Source organism: Corythoichthys intestinalis, chromosome 14 (assembly GCF_030265065.1).
Source record: "Corythoichthys intestinalis isolate RoL2023-P3 chromosome 14, ASM3026506v1, whole genome shotgun sequence".
Lineage (NCBI taxonomy): Eukaryota > Metazoa > Chordata > Actinopteri > Syngnathiformes > Syngnathidae > Corythoichthys > Corythoichthys intestinalis.
In genome coordinates, this window is record NC_080408.1 from 17,840,691 (window position 1) to 17,859,425 (window position 18,735).

Below are 18,735 nucleotides of genomic sequence, written 5' to 3' on the forward strand. Positions count from 1 at the left end.
ACTGCTCCAACTACACCGGACGGAAGTACGCCACTCCAATCCCGGAAGTCATGATCCGTGTAGGGGCGGGAGTATGAGTCACGTGACACTGATAACCACATAAAACCTGCGGCAACTGCTTTTGCGGTCTCTAGTCTCTCGTCGTCCTGGGTGGTGTTTACTGACAAGCTCAATTGTCAGTGGTCAACTGAAATAATGGCAAGCATTTTTTTTTACTGTCTATTTAGCATTTTAGTCCACCTTCTCATAGTGTTTTATTTATTTACTTGTGGAGGTGCCATTAACTTCTTAATTCCGTGTTGAATTGTTGAGAAGTTTCCTGTCTCCGGTCGCCAACCTCGTGGTACTTGGCTTGCCACTCCTAACAAGATGGCAGCGTAACCTTAGTACGTGTTGGTCTGTTGAATAGAGTTTTATTATTTTTTTTATTATTTTTTTTTTTAAGGTAAGGTGGTCTGCCGCTAATTTTGGATTTTCTATTGTTTTTGTAGATTAGGCACCACTAGATTTAACATCGCATTTAGGCCACAGTCTGTAAAAGTAGTCCTGGAGCCAATGTAGTTTTAATGGAGTCAAACCTTCAATGATGAGTTGCATGTGAGTCCGTGTTTCAGCTGAATCCGATGATTATTCTTCACTGCACTGATTGGTTTGACCTCACAGCGTTGAGTTGAGTTTTTTTTTGGTTTTATATTTTCTTGTAACGCGAAATTTTTCATTGTTCTCCAATTTTAGGTTCTCTACCTTGACTTGTTGTAAGGTAAGTCCTCTGATTCCCCTTTATTACATGTTGAAAGTACACAACCGCTATTACATGTATGATAACCAAAACATCAGTTTCATGGTATCACAGTATTGTAATTACAGCTCTAAATTGTTACTTTGAGTTATCTGGGTTTAAAAAAATTGTTTCCATTGACCAGATTTTTATTTTTCAAAACATATTAGCAAATTGGAACATTAATGTTTAAGTTAAAAAAAATATATAGTGGTACCTCGACGTACAATCGCTTTGATACTCTTTTCGACATCAGATGCAAAATTTGACTCTCCAATTTGTTTCTACATCCGACGACATGCCCTAAATACGACTATCTATGACAGCACCGCAGTTTTTGTTTCCCCCGCAAGACTGACTCACACAGATTTTCTTGAGAAATCAACATGGGTTCCAACAGTGTTGGTGCAGGTGGTGAAAAAGGTGATGCTTACCATTGACATAAAGATGGATATGATAGAAAAATATGAGCGTGGGGTGCGCATCCGTGATATGGCTCAACAATACGGCTGTAGATGTCTATGATCTCGGCAGCCCTCCTCCGTTCGCCAGTTACATGTTAAGGTGGCAGTTATTGTGGTAATCTCGCCAGCTTTTAAAGGTTTCTAATCATTTATTTTATCAACTTGCGCAACACAACCCTCCTAGTGTCCCCCGCAGCAAGTAAACAGTGATAGTAAAAAGGCTCACCCTGCCAAGTCAGCCACCCGATGCGTTCAGGTACACCACGCAAACACATCCGCCACATTAGAACCAAATTTGTTATTACAGGTATTATTATTATTATTACTATTGTTAATGCCGATTTTTATTCATAATCTATGTTTTACTCTAAGTTATTTGCAATATTACCTGTAATATTTATTAAGGATTTAGTGCAAGTTTTCGGGCTGTGGAATGAATTAATGGAATTATAATGTATTTTTATGGGAAAATCCTCATTGACTTAAAACCATTTCGACTTACAAGGTCCTGGAACGAATCAACTTTGTTTGTAGTGGTACCACTGGATATATTATATTTCTAAATAAAATTAAAATCAGTCCTATAGATGAGCCGAAAGCCACAGCTCATTATTACCACCAGAACAAAAATAAATTTCCATAAAAAGCACGTGTATGACTCGTATCGTGTTTACATTATACTTTTCTCAACACGGACAGTTGCCAGAGAGACAAAAAAAAACACCTTTTTACCACCGCTAGACACACTAAACACGCTGGCGTGAACTCTCGTAGCTGGTGGGAAATGTTCAAGAGTGTTTACTAACATTTAAATTGGTATAAAGGCAAAATCATATTGGAGGTATTGCCTCCTCGGCAGCCACCCTCCGCAAACATGTTTTAAATATCGGTTGGCCCGACTTTTCTATAGCCGAAGTATTCCCATTCCAGTGATTTCATTTTCTTGATTGGGGGGCAAAAGTTTCACCTCCGGCCATCGTGTAGCACAGCTGACTCACTGACACTGGGCAACAACTGGCAACCAATGGGGGAGGGTTGTGCCTTGCAGCTGCAAGCAAAGGATTTTTCATGCTTTTTTGGTACATAAAAATAGCTAATACCTTAGGGATGGTATGAATGAAAATTTTGGCGGTTTTAAAACCTTGACGTTTTCATACCACGGTATACCCTGAAACCGGTAATTGGCACATGTCTAGCTTCAAAATTATGTATTTTTAATCAAATACATGAGTTCTAATTTGCCTTCTTTTTTTTTTTTTTTAGGTGTTTTTCCTGAGCTCTATCCTGGTCTAAAACAAAGATATAAAAAAATACAAATTTTAGACCCACACGTAATGTTCAGTTTGGCTACAATTAATGATAGGAAGATATGCAGTGCTAATCATTGCTGTGGCATTACTCAACAACGCTAACCCTATATGGTTTCAGATTATTCCAAAATATTTTGTTTACATCTTTTTATTTGAGTTTTTTAACAGAGTTCAAAACATCTCAGCCAAAACGAAAGTAACAGAATAATCTTATTCATGGTCCATTTGGTAACAGCGGAAAGGTAAACTCTTAGTCTTTGTCTTAATTCCAAAGTTGTGTTTGGCTGTGTCATAAACAGGTCCTTTATCCAAAATATTTAACTCTTATGTATACAGTACCATAATATGCAAGGTTTTTTTTTTTTTTTTTTTGGAGACCAATTTACCACAGATTGCAACTTTTAGGAGAGGGAGAATTGTTTACAAAAACATTTGAATTTGTAATTTAAGGGGTGGAAATGTGAATTCTTTTTGTTGTACCCATCAGTGACATGTCCAATAAAATTTTACACTGTTGAATCTTGTTTGAACTTTGATTTGGCTCACAATCAAGTTAGTGAAAATTTAAATGCAAATCACACAGAAATATTGTCCAACTGTTTGCAATGCCATTTGGTACCGATGCGCTAATCCATGCACAATGTTAAATAGGCATTACAAGTTGCTGTCTCAGGGTACCCGTGGATTATTAAAAGTATTAAAAAAAGCATAGAATTTTGTTTTCCATTATTAAAGGTATTAAAAGCATTAAATTAGCTGTCATAAGTCTGGAATTTTCTCACAGTGGTTTTAATTTTCAAGAACCTCTCGGTGCAACCTAAATTATATCCGTGACGAAGTTGTTTTTTTGTTTTTTGTTTTTTTTAATCCAAGATGACAGAATATTTACGATGCGCTGCACCTCGTGCGTGCGCGCCATTAGCATCATTAGCATCAACAGCAGGAAATCGCACAGTACTGTGTGCTAATGCAAGGAACTGCTCAGATGCCTTAGTTATGTTCGACGAAAGCCTCAACGAGACAACCAAGTCCAAACAGTTGGACCAGCATGTGAGGTATTGGATCGGCGACCAAGTCGCCTCCAGATACTTTGGGTTGCAGTTTATGGGTCATGTGAAGGCAGTGGACCTGCTAAACATTTCAAAGTAAGTTGCCAATTTCTCCAATTAAAATGTGTTAGATGCAATAATGTATTTCTGCACGGTTTGCCTTTCGAATGATTGTGAATTTTGTAGTTTTAACTCAAGAGTTAGCCATGTTCAATGGGGTATTGGCAGGTGCACTAGCCTTAGCATGGATAAACCGGAGTCGTAGATCCACCATCACCCTCAGATAAACAACACGGTTCACACCATTATTGGAACGAGTGCGGGGTAACGTTGATCTGAATAACATAGCATGGTGATAGGCAAATTATAATGTAGGTGATAGTAAAACACCTCCTGGTATATTTAAATGGTTTTCTTGATTGAATAAGAGTATGGATTTTCGCCATCTGATTAAAAGAAATGTCTTCAATAGCTAACAAAGGATTAACGTGTTTTTTTTATATTTCTTGTAATGTGATTAGAAAACAATTACCAAGGGAAATGGTCATGTGTAGCTTTTTTATTTTGTAGTAATTAATGGTAAACTACTGCCATTTAGTGGCTGTAAACTTTCAACTGCCAATTGCAAGCACTTTACAGTTAAGGTGGCCAACTTGACAATCACCTACCTACCACCTTGACTAGGTCCTCTTTAAAGGGAAACCTGTTGTATTGCAAATGTAATTTCTGAAGTTGCTTTACAATAATAGTGTAAAATCCATTTTATCCTGTGAAAAAAAAATTCTGAAAGACCTTATATTTAAATGTTTTAATTGTATCTTCAATAAATGTACATTCTTTTGTCAAACACAGTAGTTGAGGTTAAATTTGATGTTCAGTGCTTTATTTTTTAAATATAATTCATTATCTAAATAATGGGTGCGAGAAAAGTATTAATTTTCAGTTGAAATGGCATTAAAAGTCTTAAAAGTCTTGAATTTAGATTGATCAATCCTGGGGGGACCCTGCTGTCTTCATTAGAACTAAAATTATCGAAGTGCAAATTTTCCCCACAGTCATTTACCAAGATATTTTGTCCAAAAGTATAAACTTAGGAAAATCTGAACTATTTAGGATTTAAATGTACTAATTTGGTGTTCAATTGAGGCATGTTCAGGTTAACACAAGTTTGAAGAATGGCAAGAGGTGTATGCACTCATCGGTTTTCTGCCATCTAGTGGAAGAGCATGTAAATGTTATGTCTTTCATAAGCCAAAACTTTGTTTAATGTGGTAAATACTTGAGCTTAACTAAACTTGCTATGTACAAATAAATGTTATGGTTTTGAAAGCAGTCTCATTCATTTTCGTATTTGTGCCCTCCATTCAACTGAGTCAGTCCCTTAGGGCTCGTCATCGTCCATTTTGTGCCGACAAGGATGCTGCGCCAGAGTCCACGTCGCTAAGCGTCACATCCTTCCCACGCTTGGTGGCTGTCTGGTCTAGTGACGTCCCCTCGAAGAGACGTGCCATGAAGCCCAAGCCGTTCTTCCTAATGTATGACTTGCCGGCAAATGTGTACAGGACTGGGTTGGCACAACTACTGATGAAGGCCAGGGCCGATGTGATGGCGCGACTTGACTGGTAGATGTATTCCAGGCTGCAGGTAAAAACATGGAGACTCATGAGGTCAAGAAAGTAAGTGCCCTGGATTTTTATAACTGCATATTTCATCAATCATGCATTAAGTGAGCTGAAGACAAGATTATCATAAATTTGAGGTTAAGAAATGTAGCACTTGCTCTGTTGAAGATGCATTCTTTTTTAAAATTGTATATTAGTGTTGTTGACAGCCATTATATTGTTAGGCACATTTTGATGATTGATAGTTTAGCTCTTGCCCAAAATGAATTAACCATTTCAGGGACAGACAACTCACTGGGGAGGAAAAAAGGGACAGCTCGTTGGTAGAGCCGGCTGGCCCGATAACCATCACCCTTTAATTTTTTTTGTATGTGAATTATTTATGTGTGTGTGTGTGTGTTTTTAACTATAATTTACTTAAAACTGTATTAATAAGGTACAAATTTGAGTTATATTAGCACATGGAAAAACAAACAGCAATCTATTTTTAATACAAAATATACTAGAATTAAAACTGTCCTGCCATATTTGAATTGCATACCGTTAATTTAACGCTTAAGGTCCTGAGCCTTTTAAAAAGTGCAAACTCTCAGGTGAAGTTTTTGTTTTACAATTCAGGTGCGTTCAAAGTACCCTCAGCAATAACATTTTCGCAAATGATCACAATATAATGAATTTGACGGACAAAAATATAATACAATTAGTGAAAATAAAGTACACGAAGAACAAAGAAAACATTTTCAACATGGTTTTTACTCTCGCTTCATCCAAGCCCCTTATCACACACTCTTATGTTGTCTTCCGTTAGCGACAGTACCTCGATCAATGAGATGAGTGGGACTTTGTAATGTCATTGTTCTGTCAGCTAACTGGTCAAAAAGCTTGATATTAAGGGACAAAGCTTGAAAACCCAATAAGGGCCGCATACTTTTGTTTTTGAATACCGGACGCTTCCGTTTTTCAAGGGACAGTGGGATACCCTAAGTGGTCCCTACAGTGGACAGCTATTCAAAAGCTGGCACTTAACTGGCATAGAGCAAGTTACTATTTTTGGTCATTAAAAACTTAAATGTTATCAATTCCTAGCCTGTTGTTTATTTTTTATTTTTTTATTTACTAGCCATTATTCTATTTTCATTTATACAGTATTTTTTTATGATTAGATATGGCTTTGCAAGGCAAATGCCCATATAGTAAAATTCTTTTTTTTTTTTTTTTTTTTAAATGGTGTTTCTTCAGCGTGCCTCACAGCCCAACAGTTTGGCCGACAGTCACCGTTGAAATGTCAAAAAAGACCAGAACTTTCGTACGATGCCGGGAATTTCTCGAACGACCCCCAAATATGTTCCATTCGCCCGTAAACGAGTTTAAAAAAAAAAAAATTTTTTTAAAGCAATTTTTTCCCAAAACACTGCTTGTCCTCCAATTTTTGACCAAATCCCATAATTTACATTTACACATCAAAAATTTCAGGACGGTAAGGGAAGTTAAGTTATACACAGAATTTGGCAGAAATTTTCCCCTCTCCCAAAAGTTCTTGTACATTTTTAATGAGATGCAATTCACAGCCGTGTACGTCCAAATTGCCCATTGATTTTCAATGGCAGGAAAACATGGGTTCTTGTGATTTTTGACCATTTACCATTAAAGCCTATTGACATTTTATGACAGGACGTGTCCCCGAAATATCCCCAAATCAACAGGAAGTGACCTGATATCAACAGGACGTGTCCGCAACCCTGTCCCCAAATCAACAGAAAGTGATCTGATAGATCTGTATCTAGCACAGCAACTGGCTCCATCGTAATTTCTCCAGAAATTGCGGTTTCTAGTTATATATTTATAAATGAATACAATGTTAATAAACATTAAAGAGCATATGACACGAGAAAAAAAGTCTTAAATGGCATTATTATGTGAATTAGAATCATATTTTGAGACGATTCGACTATATACAACAAGTTAGAAAAGCACAGATGACGAGAAATTAGCCTTTTAATCTGCCGGTTAGCCACGCCTACCATTATAGGGCTTTAGCGTCCCCAACAGGTGGATGACGTCAGCGGTAGACTGGGCTCATCGGTTTTACTATTCAGCGCATTGAGGGGGAATTATTCAGAACGAGGAAAACGCGACGAAGAGAGCCGCAAAATGTCATTGTTTCAGTCTCTCTACTCCAATATTTTTACAGGATATTCTTTTTATCCAAGTATTTTTCCCCAATAGCCATATAAATGGCTTGAGAAGGACCAGTCAGCCCGTCGAGGGGGAACTATTCACAACGAGGAAAACGCGACGAAGAGAGCGGCAAAATGTCATTGTTTCTGTCTCTTTACTTCAATATTTTTACAGGATATTCTTTTTATCCAAGTATTTTCCCCAATAGCTATATCAATGGCTTGAGAAGGACCAGTCAGCCCGTCGAGGGGGAACTATTCACAACGAGGAAAACGCGACGAAGAGAGCGTCAAAATGTCATTGTTTCTGTCTCTTTACTTCAATATTTTTACAGGATATTCTTTTTATCCAAGTATTTTCCCTAATTGCTAAATAAATGGCATGTTCATGACAAATGACAGTCTTGTGCTGAATGGAATATGAAATAATAAAAATGCATTTATTCAGGACGACATGGCAAAATTACTCCATAATGGTCAAAAATGTCGACTTCACCTTTACTGTCGCACCTCCCGAACGATATTTTATGATACCTAAATCGGACATATGTCATTTCCCTTCCCCGGCTTCGGAGAATGTAAACAAACCAGAAGTCGTGACAGCTAGCCGACATGCTAACCCGAACCGAGTGATGTTTCAAAGTCTTCGAAGTGGAAAATCACACATAACTATCCTGGATTATTTGACATGACGACCCGGTTGTCAATTGTCTTAGTGGATCGGCAAACCGCCCGGCGGAGAGCAATTTACAGTTCATTCCCCGGAGGAGGGTGGCTGGATTTGTTGCACAGCTAACGTGCTGCTGCTAATGACCATTAGGAGAGCTTTTTACATGCCTATCAATGATCAAACGTAAGTAGTCCTTCATTTAAAGGAAGTTTGTAGTGTTTACTTTGTAATCGCTGTATTCGTATTTGACATAATACAAAACAAGATGTTTACTCACTTCCTCGTCAGTCCAATGGTCCCACAGTAAATATCCACGGTATCCACGGTGAATGGGAACCTTTTGAAACTCCAAAAAGGCGCATACGCCTCTCCCTCATACAGAATGATTTTTCTGCAGCCATTTGGCTGGCGTGATGCGAAAAATAAATGTATTAATCCGCAAAATCAGCTGAATCCTTCGTCCTCATACACAACAGTACACTGTAGCGTGAAGAGGACGTCTTCTACCGTACACGTCACAGCGCCCTCCTCCTCAATGCAAGACCGAAGCCGGAAGTCACTCATTTTCATGGCGCGGGATTCAAAAAACTAAATAAAAATAGCGATCGCTTCCACACACATCCAAGCGGCCCATATCATTCAGGGGCATAAAATACCGCGCATATTATGAAATAAACATGCTTTTTCGTGTCACAGGCACTTTAAGATGAATGAAACAAATACAAAGATTACTGGCCCCATGTCACACTCTCGTTTTTTTCCCCCATACAATTTAATTCCTTGCATGCCTTTGATGGAGAATGTTGATTCACCCAATGGATTGGATGTCAAGAGCAGTCAATGAGTAAGTTTTAAAAAATCGTGAATAAAAGGGTTAATGTTATTTGAAAACGTGCATTGGGTTTGTTGAACACTGAGATTTTTACAAAAAAAGTTTGGTCAAGGTTTAACTCACGTTTCTCTTCTGGGTGATCCCTCTTTGTACCATTCAGCTGCCACCTTAAACAAGATCAAAACAGTCTGTTTGTTAAAATGTTTTAATTTTCGGGGTATAGAATGTACAATCTTCGAGGCTAACCTGTATCATGTTAATGACGTGGTACGGCAGCCAAAACAGGCAGAACATCACCACAATGGCCAGAATAAGCTTCTCACTGCGCACTTTCCGGCGGAACTTGGTCTCTCGCAGGCGTCTCAGGATGAGCACGTAGCTCGTGATGATGACTGCATAAGGCAAAATGAAGCCCGCTACGGTCTCTAAAGAGTACTGAAACCTCACCTGTAAATGATATTCATTGTTAATTTTCATGGATTTCGTCATGTATTTGAATGACTAATCTTTATTGCATATTTATGGAAAACTACTAATGTAAGGTTTTTTGAAGACGGTAGAACACTTTGGTAGGGATCATCCAAGGCTACAAACTCTTTTCTGTTTTCCCTAAAGACACATAGGTTAGATTTTTCAGACTCTATCACTACCTTCATCCATCCGGTTATCAGTTTTCTATACCATTTATCCGGGGCTACGCCCTGAACGGGTCACCAGCCAATCACCAAGGCACAAATACTGTAGACCTTCTTTAGCACTAACAGTTTGCAGGGTACTTAACTAGTTTTCATGAGTGGTTAGGGTCACCCGCTGGTTTTGCTTAAATTGCTGCTGGACAGTGTCTCCATGTTCTAGATTAGTCTATCAAAACACATAGAAACTTTTAATAATACCAGGAATTTATTGCAATATACCATGCATGGAATAGGGATGTCCCGATGCCTCTTCCGATCCGATTTTTTTCAAGATGTTTTGCTTCTAACGACCCAATACCAATATTTTTAGACCAGTAAAAGTAATGCAACCAGTACAGTAAATGACAAATCTTGAACCTGTTCAGCTGCTTTAAAACAGAGAATGGGAATCTGAGTGTCCTTATGGTCTGAACAGTTTTAATCTATCACATGGGAGTTTGATATACTCCCGTTGTGATTTTTAATTGTTTCGTTTATTAGAAGAAAGCAGGAAGCAGGAAGGGGTTATTGGAGGACAGAAAGGAAAATAAGAGACAGAAGAGAAGAACCAACAACAAGAAATACATTGAGTGCCTACACTAAAAATGAATATAATTGTGCTATTGTTAGCTAATTGTATTTCCCGTGGACACCATGTGGGGGGCCGAGGATAAAGAGAAGGGGGGTGGGTCAAAAAAAGATGGGATTAGGCGGGGTAGAGCGTACAGAAATCAGCAATATGAGGTGCAGAACCCAGTTATATATGAATCACTTGTACGTGTGGATATGTTAACATCCTATTCTATGCTGCCTGATTGCCAATCCTGGCACTGACATTCTCTCTACTTGAGTGTGTCTAATTGCATCTAGTCATGCTTGAATCCTACCGGACATGTGATAGTCCTGCAGACAAGTGAAATTGCTGCGCTGAGGTTGCCCCAGGGCCATGGCCCCTACCATGCCAATCGGGTGGTCAGGGCGAATGAGCCAGCGCAGCCCATCCACTCACAGAAACTTTTAAAAATACCAGAAATGTATTACCATATACCATGTGTGGAATAGGGATGTCCCGATGCCTCTCCCGATCCAATTTTTTCAAGATATGTTTAGACCTGATTCCAATCCGATGCTGATCCAATTCCCGTATTTTTAGACCAGTAAATATAATGCAACTAGTACAGTAAATGACTAATCTTTATTTTGTGTATTAAAGTGAACTTCGCTGGTATCTGCTCAAGAAACGCTCGGTTTATAAATATTACACTATCCTTTGTTACCAATATTAATTTCTAAAGAGACTTGTGACCAAATCCGATACTGCCTGATACTCCAAAAATAGCCATATCGGGCGTCTATACTGATATTGTGTATCGGCACGAGGCAGGGGTGCCGTGTAGGGGTGAAAAGTTTTGATTCTAAGGGCCCATGCCCTGATTGGGCCCACAAAGAAAATTAGAAAATTAAGTAATCGTTTGCAAATTTAAATATTAATCATTATAATTTTAATAGGAATAAAATGAAATGAAGGGTTTCTTTTTCTTGTTTTGTTTTTGGCAAAAGTAAACACCCAGAGAGCATATGTATTGCCAGCCACCCCCCAACTCCCGTATTTTCATGAAATGGTTTGGTCCGCCCTTCCTTCGATCAGACCGGGAGCAGCGGTGCACATTTACACCAGTCAATGACTCGGAGTGCAGAAGTGTTTTCAAAACAAAAACTGGGTTACCAAAGAGGAAAGAAAAGAAAGCAAACCAGGAGAAGGGTAGAAAAGGCCAACAGGATGTGACGAAGGTTGGTGTCGTTGTCAGTGTAGTGCTGAAAATTAACCTGTTATCATAGCCCACTCCAGCCCCATCTGGATCCTCGCGATGTCTATTACAAAGCTCCGAAGCGAGGTCCCAGCACACTCCGTAAGAAAAAAGGAATTTTCCCAGCCTCAATGAGCAACATTCACCGATTCAAAAACATGAATTCCAAATAATGACGGCATTTTTTGGTATCCTCCAGATGTTGAAAGTTGATGTGGAAATTTTCTTTTTTAAAACCGGTTTGAATCAAGTTTGTCAAGAATTTATTTATTGAATTTAGTTTGTCATCAATTAAATTTAGTTTGTTAACAAGGGACCTCGCTTCGGTTTCAGGACAGGCCCGAAGCTAGACTTTAATGATTTGATCAGTGACTTTGCTAGCAAGAAGGCTCGGCGCTGGGCTCTTGGTGAGTAAGGCTGAGCAAGGGACCATGGATCATGGAGTGACAGCTGTTAAATGTATGGCTACATTAGATCAATACACTTGCTACAGTATGTATACTTGGTCAAAAAATCTGCTTCTCGCTTTGTTATATCGTTCTAAAGATGATATTTTAATTTTTGTTAATGTATACTGCAGTATCGTAAGGTTAAAACAAAACATTTATTTTAAGTCATTCATTATGGTATTTTCTATGAGAATATTTCTAATAAAAATATATTTAGATTGTAAAAGATGGCCTGCAGTACATTTCTTAAAGATGATATCAGTCCATTCATTATGGCTCTATACGCTGTATGTTTACATAAATATATTTTCATCTTAAAATAATGCAGAAAATACACAAATTAGTATGTGAAGATTCACCAGAATGCAGGAAATTGCGTAGTTGATACTCTAATTGTGTGTGTGTGTCCCGGTGGGGTGGGGCCCAAAGTGATATCTTTTCATGGGGCCCAAAATCCCTGGCAGCGCCCCTGGACCGAGGCATCATTAGTATGGAGCATAAAAGCCCACACCAGGTCGCGCTTTAACATTGTAGCTTGTTGGTGGATCAAATAGTTGAAAGTGTGAGCAATGGTGTGGGCCAGGTTCTTTGAACACTATATTGTTGTTGATAATGAAACACGTAAATTGTTTGTCAAAAGCTATAAATTGTTTTTGATATAAAGGAGAGCACGTACACTAAGCTTGGGCTAGCTGTTTAGCTTGCGTGTTATCAGATTTCAGTTTAAAAAAATATTCTTGTGGTGTAACAGCACAACCTAAAATGTCTTCTTTGTATTCAGATTGTACGTACAATAGGTTTATCAAACATTGTTATTTTCAACAAAAACTATTGTCTAAAACTGTAGATTAGCTTTGATATTTAAAAAGCAACCAAAGCCCAATGAAGATTATTATGTTGTTTGGTGTTTGTGAAATCCCATACTGTGCGATATGTTTGGAGAACTCAAAATCATATTAGGGTTGGTGAAGACAAAACTCTTTTCACGTGTCTTCTTTCACAAAACACTTAAGGTACAATAGGCATAAATCTGCTTACGTATCGTGGGAGTGTGTGGTTGGGTGCGCATACTAGTCGCGTCTTGTTCCGCTCATCTTTGTCCTCCCGAACATCCCGGAACACCAGTGAGGGCAGTGCTGTAACGGCTACCAGAAGCCACATGCCCAGAATGATGCGGCGTACCACCTTCCTGCTAATCTTGGCTGAAGTCCTTCGTGGTAGCACCACCACCACCAACCGGTGCACACTCATCAGCGTGATAAGAAAGATGGAGGCGTACATGTTGACATTGCACAGATAGAAGAGACCCTTGCACATGGCCGTCCCAAACACCCAACTCTGCTTGGCCAAGTAGATGATGAAAAAGATTGTGAGCGCCATGAGGAAGCCGTCGGCGCAAGCCAGGTTGAGGATGAGTAGTGTCGTGACTGAACGGCGACGGGCGCGAGCCAGGATGCTCCACACAATGAAGAAGTTTCCGGGTACGCCAAGGAGGAAGACCAGTCCTAGGATGAGGGCACCCACTGTGGTGGAAAAGTCATTGCTCACCACACTGTCGTCTTCAGGGCTCTCATCTTGAGCCATGGAGTGCCTGAAGGCCTCGGTTAGGTTGTTCATGCTGTAAGGAGAAGATTTAAAGCACGGTGTTCACTTTAGTTAGCTATCTATACCCCTTTTACAAGGGCGTAGTTTTGCATAGGGATGGTAAGGACATAACACTACCAAATTTTCAGTATGCTCAAATTGTCCCCACCAACTTTTAAGCCACCTTATTTACATTATTTAATGAGTTCAATTATTTTCATTATGTTCAGCCTTACATTTACCCCTTTTCACTTGCTGAATGTGCCGGTCCAATTTGTCCCCTCAAAAGCACTTTTTGAATGGCTGATGACTAGAACCTCCGCCCCCTCCACCCGCCACACAGACGCACAGTCACACAACCCCGCCGACAGAAATACAACATGCCGCCTCCTCCACCCCCTTCGAAGAGGAGGGATACTACTGTAAGTAATGTAAAATACGTCAATGTTGTGGAGGTGGGGGAAACACTACTAATTTTGCTACTAAAAGTCCGACCTGTATCAGAGTTAGCATTGCATTAATCTGCGTGAACTTGCTAAACTACTGCGGTCAGGCCGGCTTCCACAAGAAGCAAGCTGTCCCTCATTTGGATCTTTGCATTATGTCCATTACTGTAATGTAACGCGGTGGCTTCAGAGTGCATGTTCCAAGAATGGGTCCACTTCAGAGGCACACTGACATGAACATGAACTGACATGAAAAAAAAATCTGGGAATCTTAAATTAATGGGATCTCAAAAACCACTGTACTGTACTTTGGTTGAAGTCTTGGGGTCGTCTATGATGCCTCAAATGTAGATCGGTCCTTGAATATCTCAGATTTTTTTTTTTCATCACCCCCCCCCCCCCCCCCCCCAAATCACTTTTATATTAGAATACATTACTTTGAGTCTAGGTGTGCTCCAATATCCCCCAGAAGTGGACCCATTCTTGGATAGCTCTTCATTTTTCTAATAAAGGGACTTGTACTTCAAAATGTTTCTTTGGTAGTTTTGGAAAACAAAGGTCACAATCTAACGTTGTATCAAATGAACCAATTCACATAAAAGTGAGTATTTGTCAAAACAGATTTATTTTGCTATGATCATTTTGTCTATCAATTAATTAGTTTCATATTCGTGAGAAATGTGTCCCTTACCCCGGTTCAATAATCTGTTTGGTCTTATTAATGTCCTGTCCGCAGCAAAAAGTGTAAATGCAGGTTATGCTGTTATATCGTCCCTACCAATATTGAGACCAAACCTACGCCCTTGCCCTTTCATACCTTATTAGTTTATATTTTGTTTTTGACTTTTTTATATTTGGTTGATGATAAACATGCCTTGGGGATATACAGTACAGTAATTGAATTGATACATCATGTGTTAGTTGTTTTGCAGTGCAGTCACATTAACTCAATTGGACTTTTTTTTTTTTTTGTCGTGATTTTGTTATATCATCAGTTTTGAAGGAGCTACAGTGTAAAACCAAATTTGCACACCAGCACGAATCGTGGACCTTTTTTTGCAGGTCTTGTTTAGCTGCAGGGTTCTTAACTCGGTTCTTCACTTGCTTGACTCTGATTTTACTGTTTTTTGATGTAGATTTTGATATTTTGAGACTTTGTTCTTAATGTTATCCGTAAATGGTTCTTTACGTCTTCAAATTAGTTTTTTTGCACTTGGTTTTAACTTGCAACGTAACCGATAAAATACCGATTTTATATTTCCTTTTTTTTTTTTTTTTTTTTTTAACTTGATTTCATTCATGACTTATTTTTGTCTTGTTTTTTTTGACAGTTTTTCTGTGTTTCTTGACTATTTTTGTGGTTCTTAATGTGGTTCTGTCAGTGTTGTCACAGATTACTTGAAAACGCAATTTAATTACTGATTACACCAAAAAAAAAAAAATCTAGTTACTTTACCGAATTATATCAAGGTAAATGGTTACTTTAAAAGTAATTTATCAATATTTCCAATTACTAATTACCAATATTTCTGCCTTTTCCACCTCAACATAAGAATGACAACAGAAAAATGTCATCGCATCTAATTGACTTTCCGATAATTGAATTTAAAGGGGAAGATGAGCATTTTTCACATAAGGCTTAATCTTCAAGTTAGCAGAGGTTTAATTAGTCGATGGAGTTGTTTTCAACCACCAATGACTTGTGTTAGATTTCGTTGTTGACAATGTTCTTGCTGACAATGACAATAAAGTTCTATTCTGTTCCATTCATTTTCGCGTTAGCTTAGCCACTCCGGAGCCCTGAACCTAACAAATAACTGACAAACTGCATGGAATTTGTTGGAATGAACTCCACTGACCAATTAAGCCTCGAAGACCTAACTCGAAGATTAAGCATAATATCAAAAATTCTGAATTTCGGGTTAGGGTTTACAGTATATCAGTGCCAATGTAAAACTATGCAAATTGACTACACAATCATCAACAACACACAAATGAATTGCACAGTGCAATAAACACAAAGGCTGGGGGACAGGCGCGGATGCGCGCACAACCCGCAAGTACGCTGTACACACATGCGGTCAATTTGGCCACAAAGTGTGGCAGCAACTAAGCACTTTACACTCAATCGGACTTACAACACATCCCAAAGATACTAAACGAACATGTCACGTAACGGCATAAATGCAGCAGGGCTGAGAACCGAAAGTGGTATTTGCCATGTGGAAAAATTGATTTTGTCATGTGGAATTTTTTTTTTTTTTTTTTTGCCATGTGGCACTTTTTCTTTTCCACGTGGCATTTTTTTCTCATGTGGCAAACATTTTTTGGCATGTGGCAAAATGGATTTTGACATGTGGCATTGTTTTTGGTATGTGGCAAAATGGTTTTTGGTTTGTGGCATTTTTGGGAGGTATATGGCATTTTTTGGGTGGTACATGGCAGTTTTTTAGGCAATGCACGTCCATGCCATTGAAGGCCATGCACGTCCAAATTTTCCATTCATTTTGAATGGCAGTCAAAAATCACAGCCACGTATGTTTTTCTCCCATTTAAAATGAATGAAAAATTTGGACTTGCATAGCCGTCAATGGCATAGCCTGACTTGGATGTCCGTTGATTGTCAATGCGCTGTAATGGTAAGTGGATGGCCAAAAATCACAGCCACACGTTCATTTAAAATGAATGGAAAATTTGGACGTGCATGGCCGTCAATGGCATGGACATGCATGGCCTGCAAAACTGCCATATAACCTCCCAAAAATGCCATATACCCCCCCTTCCAAAAAAAATGCCACAAACCAAAATCAATTTTGCCACATAGCCAAAAAATGCCACATGGCAAAATCCATTTAGCCACATGACAAAAAAATGCCACATGGCAAAATCCATTTTGCCACATGGCAAATACCACTTTTGGTCCTCGCTGTCTCTCCTCAAAAGGTGGCTGCACTTCCCAGCATTTTATATTCAAAATGCTCTTCATACGTGACTACAATATTCTTCATTCTACATACATTATGAGGCAATGTCAAAATAGTAACGCACAGACACTCAGGAAACTAACTTTAATCAGATTACTAGTTTGGAAAAATGAACGCGTTAGACTACTCGTTACTGAAAGAAAGTAATCAGATTACAGTAACGCGTTACTGACAACACTGGGTTCTGTATTTCATCTATATACTATTAGCTGGTCAATGTCAAGCGACTTCGCTGATTCTTGACGTTTGACCCGGTTCTTGATGTGTCTTATTTTAATTTTAATTTTTAATTTTATGTTATTTTTCCTGACTTGGCTTTTTGACTCATTTGTTTGTTTTATTCATAGATTTACCTTGATTTTTGACTTGGTCGTTGATGTAGTTTTTGACACAGTTTGAGTGATATATATCTTGTCTTTAACCTGTTTTTCGTGTTTATGAAATGTTCTAAAACTAATTTTAGGCATGGATTTTTTGTGCTTATCTTAATTTTAGATGTGGTTTTTAAGCTGTTTTTTTCATACTAGTTCTAGAATTATTGTTTATCTCTCTCACATTTGGACTGGAGATCTGTGTTCTTGAGTGCTTTTGTAGTTTTATCTTAAATAGTGCAATAGAAGATTTTTTTCTCTCTCTTGCTGACCGGATTATTGTACATAAACAACCAGCCTGACGCACTTACGCAGCCTTGCAAATATTCTTGCAGGGCCTGACGCCAACCGGTTTAGGCGGCATGCTAAAACACGCTGTCCAGAAAATTTCACTCAAATGTCTGTTCCTACACTGACAGCATTTTATCTGCGCAGAGGCTTTATAAAAGAAACAGTAGATTTTTGGTCACAAATGACAAAGCATGAAGACAATTTGTGAAAATCTCCATTCTGGGTCAGCAAGTCAGCAACAGTTCGAATCAGAATTTCACACATTTTTCAGATCTTAGAAGGAAAAAACATCCAAGGAACAAATGAAATGGAACATATATATATTTTTTAGAAAATTATTGATAAACAACACATTAATATTTCTCAACAAATATGATTCAAATTGCCCTTTTTCCAAGTTCATGTGTGTAAATCCTTTCCTGACTAAATCTTTTTTTGGGGGAGGGAGTGTCTGATATTTGAAAATTTGTCCTATTTTCACGAAACTAAACTACCGTGAACACTAAACTAACCTTAACCAGCAACCCAATAATAGCAAATTACTTCTTTTATCATCATATAAATCATCCAAAAGCCTAATTTGACAACTTTAAAATGGTGTATGACATGGAAAGATGGCACCTTCGTGGAATGAGCAACACAGTATGTGTTGGTACCAAAAAAAAAAAAGGTGATACCAATCCCAGAGGAATAACTGACAGAATTAATAGAGACATAAACCGAATAAAAGGCAAGTAGTGAGAAGTAAGCATTTAAATAGATATAAACGAGGCATGAGTTTGTGCGTAGAATGCTGACAAGGGTTACTGACCTTCCCAGGATGCAATTTGTTTGTCAAATTGAAAATATTCCACTTGTCCTGCTCCGTGTGCAGTCTGTTCCCTTGTGGGACATACCATGTCAGAGTGCTGCATCATAAAGTGAATCACATCCTACACAGACACACACACACACACACACATGCGGCAACATGCTCACAGGCATGTACACGCCCCTCTTCCCAAGAAAACATTACTTTCAATTCAAAGTGCTCATCTTCCTGCTCAACTTTATTCCAGTAAACAGTAAATAAGAACTTCATATACAGTTGGGCAAATAAGTATTTAGTCAACCACTAATTGTGCAAGTTCTCCCGCTTGAAAATATTAGTGTAATTGTCAACATGGTTAAACCTCAACCACGGGAGGCAGAATGTGGAAAAAAACCCCAGAAAATCACGTTGTTTG

The 18,735-nt window shown here is 38.6% G+C and overlaps 1 protein-coding gene and 1 long non-coding RNA gene across 2 annotated transcripts; one reads left to right on the forward strand and one right to left on the reverse strand.

Moving 5' to 3' along the window:
* The first annotated feature begins 213 nt into the window (after nt 1-213).
* Nucleotides 214-4,263, forward strand: LOC130930268 (uncharacterized). Its single transcript, XR_009067022.1, has 3 exons — nt 214-597; nt 736-760; nt 2,506-4,263. It is a non-coding gene; the product is annotated as an uncharacterized LOC130930268 (long non-coding RNA).
* Nucleotides 4,222-18,417, reverse strand: LOC130930267 (leukotriene B4 receptor 1-like). The gene is made up of 5 exons (XM_057858111.1): nt 18,321-18,417; nt 12,872-13,451; nt 9,149-9,349; nt 9,026-9,069; nt 4,222-5,239 (listed from the first exon to the last, which is right to left on the reverse strand). The coding sequence occupies exons 2-5, from the start codon at nt 13,448-13,450 to the stop codon at nt 4,993-4,995; spliced, it is 1,071 nt and encodes a 356-aa protein (XP_057714094.1). The 5' UTR covers nt 13,451; nt 18,321-18,417; the 3' UTR covers nt 4,222-4,992.
* Between the last annotated feature and the right edge of the window lie 318 nt (nt 18,418-18,735).